The following is a 10,776-nucleotide window of genomic DNA, read 5'->3' on the forward strand; positions in this document are numbered from 1 at the left end:
ACACGAGTATCAGTTTATGCTTGACGTTTCATATAATTCCATGCACGAATTAATTCATAATTTATCTTTCAGAAAGTCCCTATCTGAGAATAAGTGATAAGAGTTTCTGTAAAAACTGTTATCTTGTTAACTCTTGTCTAGAGTGACTCTATTTTAACCAGGTGACTAGATGATAAGGACTGTATGTAGGTAAGTTATATTTCCACGTGTTGATTAATTAATATTTAAAAGAAACTTGCTAATGAGTTATTCAACTTGTTCATCGACATCGACCCTTTTGAGTGTTAAACATAGGTTCACTATGCGATTGGAACGTGATTTTAGAAGACAGATGCTGTTCTACAGTCAGTTATGTTTACGTACTTATCAAATCTAATGTATTTGGATTGTGAGTCGTGTAAGTACATTGTAGGTACATTTTGTGTGTTAGTGACTGTGTATAAAGAACCAATACGGTGAATCTCAATAACTAGCTAGAGTTCACGTTCAAAAGCGTTTTATTCGAATATGAAATTTGAAATAATTAAACTTTAGCCTCAATTTTAAATGTTAATTGATTAACCTACACACGAATAAAACGCGATACATTTTTTTGGTCCATCTTAAAAACCATTAATCAAATGTCCGTGCACAGGCTTTGAAAGTTTTAAGTTGTTCTATTTACATTCCGATATTTCTTGTTACTTTTTAACACTCTACTGGAGCAACAAATTGATGAGTTAAGATGAGTAGCATCATTGTACACTTTTTAAAAATAGTATTTTTTATGAAAATACAATTGTCTTGATTCTCAAGACAACTCCAATAGCAGCCTAACTTCAAAGAATTGTTCCCTTGAAAGTACTGGGTAACATGGAGACTTTAAAACTTTATATAGCAATTTATGAAAATAATTGAAAAAGAAAATCAGTTGTATTTGAAATAATCTTTAGTTAAAAGAAATGCTCAAGGAGTACACGTGTATTCATTCTATATGAGAAAAAAATGACAATAACAAACCGCCAACCATTTAAAAATCCATAAAACAAATACAAATTCAAAGCAGAGCAACACGTATCTCCATATAGATAGAGGTAGGATCAGGGGCCTAGGAAGAGTGCTGACCGGCCGCACCCACCGTGCGCTCCCAGTCACAATTGGGCATGTCATAATCGAGATAAATGTCAAAATCGGGAAAATGTCATAATTGGTAGAAAAACAAAATGTTAATGATTTGTTCTGTCTGTGATTGTCAGAATACAAATCTTGAGCCAACACGGACCCCCATTACATTACATATCTGTTGCACGACATACAGAAATGAAAATGACATACTATAATATAGATAATACTTGCTTCTATTGTCCGCATTGTTGGATTAAATATGACTTTTAAACCATTTATACGTATTTCCAATATAGTGACGCCATTAAATACCAAACAAATCCTAATAATAATTTAATTAAATGCATATACCATTAAAATACCAAGAAGTGTAAAATGTCTCATGCCTTCTCCGTGTCCTGTTAATTGATATTTTGATATACATGTATACTGTAAACCAACTTTTATTCCCGCTGACATTATTTCGCGATTTACTGGCGATAAACTGATTTGCGACGACTAATTTTCACGAGTTAATTTGGTGTAGTAATTGCAACCATACGAAAAAGGCTTGTTTGCGGCGAGAAATGTTTGCGACGATCAGGCTCCTGCGAATTTCGCATATAAAAGTTGGGTTACTGTAGTTTTAACTGGAGTTACTAGTATCCAGTAAGACATGCCTCATTGACGTCATGGGTGTACGTTTATTACTCAACGACACTTGGAATTTTCATAAAGAACATACAGTTCGAGTAAATATACTAATGTACGCAAGTGGATGCAAATACATTTCCATTAGTGCAATTGCTTTTATAAAAAGATTTCAAAGATAATCTGCAAACAACAGGTTTCTGTGTTCACAGTATAATGAATTACAGTTGCTCAATTGTTTCTTTTTCACAAAGAACGCTTTTTATTGCTTAAATAACATGGCATATTCATTATTCAACCCAGAGGAAACAATATGTAAAAGCAATTTAACCTACGTTGTTTTCCATTTAGATGCTATTCCCAAAGGGTTTAATGCTTAATGCATTGAGACACTAAGGAATTGAATTTCAATCGATGCTACTTGGCAAAGTAAATCGTGTTAACAAAGGGATCATAAATATTTTAGAAAAAACGGGTCTTCGAGAATCTACAATGCGCTGCATTTAATGTCCTTGCTTTGGCAAGGCTTAGGTTTCCGAAAGAATCGTAATTTAAAAGTCCTTTTCTGCAAATGTGGTTTAAGATTTTAACTAATCCTGCTAAACATGCAAAGGAAACGGTTTGTAGGAAAATTTGTATCTATTGTTGCCAATAGTATTCCTAAATTTTTGTAACACAAAGTCTAAGTGACTATATATACATGTACTACTACTAGTATTTTTTTCAGCGTTATGAAAATTTATCAGTTTATATCATTTTCAAATTTACTCCAAGAATCTTTGAATGGAAATTTGTTCACGGAAACCTGTTGCTTTTGATTAACTTTTTCAAATCTAATATTTGAAATGTATTGTCTATAATTAAAAAAAAAGAAATCACGTATAAGGGAAATAGATCAATTAAATAGTTTTATCACTTTGATAACAATACTTTTTTTTAATATTGAGCAATTATTACTACCTTTGGGCATTTATCGTAGATAAAGGTGTTGTTGCAATTCTCGGAATCATTAATGAAGACGATTCGTCGGATATTCTGCGCTTTAAATGATAGAAAATTGAATTAATTGGGTTTTATTCAATGTCTGCCTAATTTTTTCCCATTTTACTCTTCTAACGCTGGGTTTATATGGCGTAAATTTTTCGAATCCACTTCATGCTAAATAAATTGGGTGGCTTTTGGATTTCACCCCTAAAGTAATTGACTTGTTTTTATATTATGTTTTTAATCTGAAGAGCTGTATTTTTATCCTCGAGCTTTGGCACTCCTATACTTTCGATAAACCAAATACACTATGATAATGCTGATATACACACCTATCGATTTGTCATATCTTAGAAATAACAAGAGGTCGAAGTGTTATAAATGTCAGTATGCCCCCCCCCCCCTCCGAAAAAAATCCAATTATAAATAAATAATTAGAGAATGGTTAAATATATCTTTGTTTAAAATTGTGCGTTGTTAACTCACTGCAAAGATAATTATTTTCTTATGAACATTATCGAGTGAAAAAGGTTACGTGCAATTGGATGAAAAATGAATATATTGACCATTTATCAGAAATTGTTGTTCCCTTGACTATCCAAAATGATGTCAATTTAATGATACACAGGATTTTTACAACCATTCTTCAGATTATTAACAGAGTGACTGTGTGGTGTTGGTAGGAGGTCTTATATTCTCGGTGAATCTGAATATACAACGTGGACAGGGTGAAACTCTGGCTCTGTCATTCAGTCAATTGAATAGTCACTTAATGGTAAAAAGGACTAAATGGCATACCTATGTCGTTCAGTTATCTTTCCAGACGTTTTAATGCCATACCTTCATCTTGTGTAGCGAAAAAAAATTTCTAAAGCAATTAAATCCTGCAAGACAATGCTAATAAAACGAAGTATAATAAACAATCTATCATACCCGTTAATTATCAATCGAAGAGAATCAACATGCTAGGTGCCCTAAAAAATAACGTTTCACGACTTGTTTGAGAATACATATGAAATTTATTGTGACTACAATTTTATGTATTAGAATCGTGCCCAGGAATATCAGCATCTTACGTGTCAGCAATAGGAGGACTGGGGAAGCCACGGATCTGTTTTACAGGCCTTTGTATTATTGACGTGAGTGGCTTGACTCGGGCTCCATCATCTAACGGCTGGCGGGTTCCTGGCTTTGTGTCATAGTGAATAATACTAGTGATGTGAGAAGTTCTATTGGATTAGAAACGCTAAGGAAAACCGAGGAATAAGTATTTTGCGTTAAGTAAGTTCACTGTTGTTTCCTGTAAGATTGGATGAAGAAAAGAAATTAAGGCCGATTTTTTTGTTTCCTTAAGTTTGTTTAAAAAAGGAATTTCAGTTTCTTGAAAAAAAATAAGAAAACTTTTTAAAAGTGTTTGTTTGAAGAAAAAAATGCAAAGTAGATTTTTAAATATATCTAAAGTAGCAAAACGATTAAATCAATCATTTTTTTTATCAATTAAAAGGATAAATATAACTAAATTGCATGAATTTATATCCATATATAAATATTATGTTTCAACCCTTTAACTGCTATACAATTTTACCAAAAATATAATATGTATGTTTTCTTTTGGTCTAATATTTTTTCCGCAAAAAGTATACCGCAAAAAATAGAGAATATGCAGCGTAGGCTATTTAAAAAGATAAATTTGTATGGAAATTGGCATTTGTATATAGTTTTGATGACATTGCGGAATTCGATTTTCTACCAACCTTTATTTTCAATCCTTTTACTCCAAATCGAGATCTTATCCAATACTTAAAGGAGATTTTTCTGGTGTTATTATTGCCATGGTTTTCTTCCAACTGGTTTCAGATCTTAATTAAAAGACAAAAGACAACAGATGCTCTTGGCCTAAGCGTGACTCGATACTAAACTGGAGATTTTCTTTTACTCTGTAAAAATGTGCTCTGTAATTTCGAGTGCGACTAAAAAATCCTTTGGCATTTACTTTTTCAGGACTAAAATTTTCTTCTCTTCAAATGATTTGTTTGAGAAGGAATTAAAACGCCTGCTTTGAAAATTGAAAAAGAAATGTAAAGTCATCGGAACATATGTCAACTAATGTGATTTTTCGGAGAGTTTATAGCATTTTCAATTACATAAATTGTAAATTGTGTGTCACATGTGAAACCAACATAATTTTGTAAAAAACCTTTCTTATAAAATTAGGAAACTTGATTTTGTTGAAAATAGGTATCTCCGAATGTCCTAAATGGTAATGTTATAAAGGTTTCCAGAACATAAAAAAATTAGGAGAGAAACTTTAATATTTACAACTCATGTATTTTTTTTAATTACAGATATTATACTAAGGTACTCAGGACATTATTTTATTATTCAGTCAAAGGTATTTACGTCAACCATAGACAATTGTTGACGAAGATCGGAGTAATTTGATTCATAACAGAATCTGATTTCAGTAGTTGAATATGCGCATTGATTTTTATGAATTCCCAACAAGTTGCAAAAGGTATGGCCGACTACTTGAATATCATACATTTAAAGATATACTGAAAGAATGAAACACAGGATACTGTCTTATCAATACTCGTTGAATAACAATTTTCGTTATTGTGTCGTTGAGCTGATTCACGATTTTAAATGTCCATTGAAGTGCTATTTTTCTCGTATTATATTAATAGGATCAATGACCATACATTTAAGTTTCCTGCAACTAATTTTTGCTAAATTCACAAATACTGATCCCCTCGAATGTTGATGAATAAATATCTTTGACAAGAAATATAATTACCTTATCAAAATGTTATAATTTAGCAAAAACATTTAATTATCTAGGTCTTCTCCAACATGATGCATCTATTATTATAAGCTTTTGAATGTGATTATGTTTCAAAATAAAATGCTTTCATTAAGGGTGTTTTCTATTAAATCAAAATGAACACTTTAATGTCCAACTGATGGCTTCTATTTTAGATGGAGAAATAACGTTTCATTCAAACAAAGATGAACATTAACTTTGGCCTCCGACATTTGCTTCTTTGGCAGACTTACCATTTCTGTAATTGGATTTCTGCTGTTCCATTAGAAAAGCCAACAATTCCTTCCAATTCACTTGAGAATTCTTCAGAGACCAAAGGTGATTTATTCACTGACAAACACATCGAGAAACCCGCTACCATAAACGGAAATTATTCCGCGGTAGTAACTATTACCACTCTCAAAACGTTCAGCTTACCCATTCAAGCAAATGATGCGAAGCAAACACCCAAGCTTTCTAATGAGCTATCAACAACTGAATGGCCCGCAAATCATTCAAACATTGACTTTAAGGATAATGGAAATAAAATCGCATTCTTGAAAAACCAACATGGAACTTCAAAAGAGCATAATTTGCGGTTGTCGAATAAATCACCCGAGGACAAATTCGTGGAGCGAATGGTTCGCGATAAAAGGTCAACGACGGAGGTTTATAATGAATTAGACCTGTTTCAGACCAATAAATCGGAAAATGCAACTTTGATTTTAACAGATAATTCAACAATGGAAAACAATACAATGATATATGGAAATGAAACTAACCACAATTTGAGCTCCTCCATAGAAGCTACAAACATTGCAAATATCACGGAGCATACGAATTTTACAACACCAGAAATGACGTATTCACAGACAACAAATGCAAACACACAACCAGCTACCAAAGATGACGTCATTACAGTGTCAACGACATTATCTCCACAAACACAAGAGCAGACAACTCATGAGTATCGAGTGCTTCATCATTTTACGGGGTTTGCCCAAAACGTCCCAGTTCGTTCCCAATACCCTCATCACAACCACCACCACCTTAATCTTGGTACGTGCCTTCATTACAAGGGCTGGGTGGTCGTCGTCCGTCGTCATTTTCAGAGTGTATCAATCTCCTTTAGAATGGGAGTTATAGGAAAACTTTAATTCTGAAGCTTAAATGTTATTTTTCTATATTAAATAATAGTGTATGGCCAAAAAAATCACCATTTCCTAGAAATTTTGGGTAGATCTAATTTGTAATTTGTTGACCATCCAGCCTCCCTATCATATAGATATATTTGCTACATATACACATCACTTCAGCAAACTTTGTCGGTGCCTGGTGTTACCAATACTATGTTTTTTACGCGAGAAAAGATAAGCTATTGAACCTTTTTTTTAATCAAACTATTGCACATGACAGAGCATCCAATTTGTCCGGATAATTCCTCCAACGGTTTTCAAGATAAAAACTTTTTTATTTTGCAGTTCGATTGTTCATATATTCAAGATGTGTATGTCACTTGTATTTTGGTTTTGTGAATTTAGGAGAAAAATCCAGCTACTGAACTTCATAGTATTGCACACAGGGTGGATCGTGGTCCGTATAACTTCTCTTGCAGTTTTCAAGATATGGAGTTATTTTCAGTTCATTTATATAGATATGCACAATGGAAATAATCATCATAATTAATATTTTTTATATTATGAAAAAATACTAAACCTAAATTGTGACCATGTTTATTTCGATTTGGAATCGACCTAAGGTAGTGTACATAAATTCAGGCTCGCTTACAAAAGAAAACCCGGTTTGCTGTCTTATTGCCAGCTTTCCTTTTTTAGTCACACAAATAGAATTTTACTTTATCAAAATTAATAATATTGGTAATTTTTAAAATTTGAAAATAAAAACGCTCTGTAAATATCAAACGTTTCCTCTAACAATCAATGCAAAAATATGTCAATAGGTCTTTGGTCAAATTGAGAAAGAAAATTATTCGGTCCACTCCTTTGAATGTATTTTACAATTAAGTCACTCTGTTCATTTCATATAATTACAACTCAACGAAATATTGATTTCAACGCTATTGCTATTAGTATAGTTGTAAGATTTCAGGCACAATGATTTTAATTTCTTGGCACCAAATTTCGCAATAAAATATCTAACTATATGGTATCTACTTGGAAGTTATGGTAGCACTATATATATGAAACAGTAAACCTTGGCTGATTTGGTTGAGTTTTACAACCAAAAGAGATATCATTACCAAACTGACACATAAACAGTCACCAGCTCTCCATCATTCCATTGAGAAATTATGTGATTGGTGATAAAATACAGAAAGCATAGCTGTTGACATCCGCAGCACATTTCATAATTGTGATCGATACTTGTTATGCTATTTTACACCACTCTAATGATAAGTGGCCGGTGTTTGTTGAGGGAAATTCCATCCCCAGTGCAGCAACACCGTCAGATCACGCCGGTGTGATGATGTATTAGTTTTGTTGGCTCGTAAGTGAGTGAAAGGTGGTAAAAAGTTGAATAAAGGTTTTGAAAGTATTACCAAAAAATTCTAAGGTTTGATACGTTAATGCTACAAAAGTCTTTATTATGCTATAAAACGTGTTGTTAAAATGCATTTTTGACTAAGTCATTAAGATAAAATTGGTCTTTTTTGTCGATACGAAATTGGGAAATGTTTCCCTGGCCTGTTATAAATGAGTTCCTGACATATGGATGACTCGACATGCAATTTGATTTGCTATCTGGCGACCGTGGGGAATACAAAACCAGTTCTATGATGGATAAGAAATCGGCGTTCTTTGGTCTCTTTCTGGAAATAAATGAGACGATTCCACTGCAAAGTTCAGTTAATTCCTCTGTTCTTGATTCAAAAAAATATAATAAATTACTTTTTGGAAATGGCACATCTCTGCTATAACCAAGAGCTGTCTAATGTATGTTTCCAGACTCGCTTTGAACTGAAGAAATCGTGAGAAGGTTCTTTTTGTGGATATCCACACATACTAAACGATAAAAACAATTAATTTATCAATTCTTCAATTTTCAGTTCCTATGGAAGACAGTCCATTTGGAAATTTGTTATGGAAGGTAATACCAACTGTTTGCATTAATTTAAGAGTATAATTTTTCATTTCAATTGTATTTTTAGAAAATTAATTGTGTTTGTAATAAATTACAGAAGACAGTATAACAAACTGGTTTAAATTAGATAGGCTGTCTTTTTAAGTAACAGTCTCGTATATGATTTCCTTTAATCACATTAAGGTGGAATAACACACCCGGAAAAGGTCAATCAAATTAACAGTTAATTATTTGATTAAGAAAGATATAATGATAAATAAACTGTACATATGTCAAATAAGCGAAAAATTTGCAGTTTGGGGATAAATAATGAACATCTAAAAAATTCAATTCAATAAGTAACAACAAAAGCCCCTGCGGGATATACAGATCACAAGCCCGACACTTTATCCACTCGGCTTTGGAGTAAGTTACATGCTGCCATCGATAAAAATTTTTAATTAATAAAACGAAATGTTTCGATCAGAGGTAAGTCATTTTGTGATGATGTGCTATTCCACCTTAATAGTAAAACTAAAGACCAGATTATAACTGATTTTAAATTATTGACGTCTCAGTACTAATCCATGTGGTTATGTGTGCAGGATAAAAAGTATCTGATCAGTATCTTGGTACCAATTAGCATTGGGATCGTTGGAGCTGGCTGTATTATAGGAATGGCTTACATGGCTCGTTTCTGCTATAGGAACGAGAGACAGATCCAGATAATGAAGGAAAGAGTCACACAGGTAAATGCACGTGTATTTCTGAAAGTAACTACTGTACATGTCAGGTGAATGTACTTTGAACTAGAAATGAAAAAAAAAATATAAAGGCAGACATCAATCAATGTAGAAATTAACCAAATTGGAAATACAAATGGTGGGAGGTATACACTTGTTACAGGGAAAGCACACATACATAACAACATAACAATGAGTGAAGAATATATATAGCCTAAGTAAAGATAATCATATTACTGTATCCAATCGACAAATGCAAGAAAAAGGAACATGAAAATTTGAACACTTGGCGAAAAAAAATTCTCAAATCGGGAAGGTTAAATTTCTACGGCACACAGCCTTAACAACAAATGGTTTGGTATATATAGATATAACTGAAAAGTCTTCATTATACACTTTTTTACATTTAATGTTTTTATGAATTCACTTTAAAAATCAAATAGATGCATTTATTTTCTATTCAAGAATAGAAAGATCCAGTTGTAGGAAATAACAATTGGGTAAAAAGTTTGCCTTTTTAAAAACGTTTTGATGCGAAATATACGGTTTATGATTACTGTCTAGTTTGGCTTGTCAATAAATTTTTCTTTTACTGTTTTTTAACAGCCCCAAGAAACGAACACTGATAACATCGTGCTCTTGGATGACTCCGACGACGAGTTCTAGATCAACATCCAATTCAATAGTCATGCCCGGTTTTTGCTTGACATGATAACTAACTGTGCTTCTCCCAAGGAACTTTGATTATTTGTTGAATGTGCTTCAGGCACCGGGTGGCGATTAATTGGAGAACAGACAGTTGTAAATAGAAAGACAGCCGACAACAAAAAATTGTTTTGTAATATCAAAAAAGGAAAACGTAATCATTGTGTTTGTCCGTTGATTGAAACATTTCTTTTATTCATCTGAATATAAATTCATAACGTTTGTTCCATCGCATGCTAAGAATAAATCGACGTAAAGTGGGCTGTATTTAATTGTTTGTAACAAATCAGTGTTCTTTCTCTTTTTCTTATATATCAAAATACATGTAATTTACCGAGATAATTTACTACGTTTACAAAGTAATACAAGTCATCATCATATGACATAAATAAAGGAGGATCAGTCGAAAGGTCATCCATAATCTCCTTATAAACCAGCTATAAAGGCAAGTGTTTTACACTTTTGCGATTCACGTGATATGTGATTGGCCGAATTTCATAATCAACTTTTTAGCTCACCTGAACCGAAGGTTCAAGTGAGCTTTTCTGATCACACGTTGTCCCTCGTCCGTCCGTCCGTCTGTAAACTTTTCACATTTTTAAATTCTTCTCTAAAACCACTGGGCCAAATTTAACCAAACATAGAAATACAATGGAAATATGTTTGAAATTTTTCTTCTCAAGAGCCACCGCACCAGAAATGCCAATATTTACACAAAAGCTTGTT

General features: G+C 32.7%; 1 protein-coding gene across 2 annotated transcripts; it reads left to right on the forward strand.

Moving 5' to 3' along the window:
- The first annotated feature begins 96 nt into the window (after positions 1–96).
- Positions 97–10,310, forward strand: LOC128177355 (uncharacterized). Of its 2 annotated transcripts, none has more exons than XM_052844045.1 (5): positions 97–189; positions 5,698–6,580; positions 8,589–8,629; positions 9,208–9,351; positions 9,952–10,310. In XM_052844045.1, exons 2-5 carry the CDS (start codon positions 5,728–5,730, stop codon positions 10,009–10,011), a joined length of 1,098 nt encoding a protein of 365 aa, XP_052700005.1. In that variant the 5' UTR covers positions 97–189; positions 5,698–5,727; the 3' UTR covers positions 10,012–10,310. The 2 variants fall into 2 exon arrangements, with proteins under 2 accessions (XP_052700005.1, XP_052700004.1); XM_052844044.1 differs by lacking the exon at positions 97–189 and adding an exon at positions 3,754–3,999.
- Positions 10,311–10,776: the final 466 nt, after the last annotated feature.

The sequence above is a fragment of the Crassostrea angulata genome, chromosome 3, assembly GCF_025612915.1.
Source record: "Crassostrea angulata isolate pt1a10 chromosome 3, ASM2561291v2, whole genome shotgun sequence".
NCBI classification, from domain to species: Eukaryota; Metazoa; Mollusca; class Bivalvia; order Ostreida; family Ostreidae; genus Magallana; species Magallana angulata.

Bases quoted from the DNA above. Each gene is read 5' to 3' on its own strand.
- LOC128177355 (XM_052844045.1), top strand. From the start codon at position 5,728: ATGAACATTAACTTTGGCCTCCGACATTTGCTTCTTTGGCAGACTTAC. The intron at 6,581-8,588 runs GTACGTGCCTTC...TTCAATTTTCAG, and splicing joins CCACCACCACCTTAATCTTG to TTCCTATGGAAGACAGTCCA. The intron at 8,630-9,207 runs GTAATACCAACT...TTATGTGTGCAG, and splicing joins TTGGAAATTTGTTATGGAAG to GATAAAAAGTATCTGATCAG.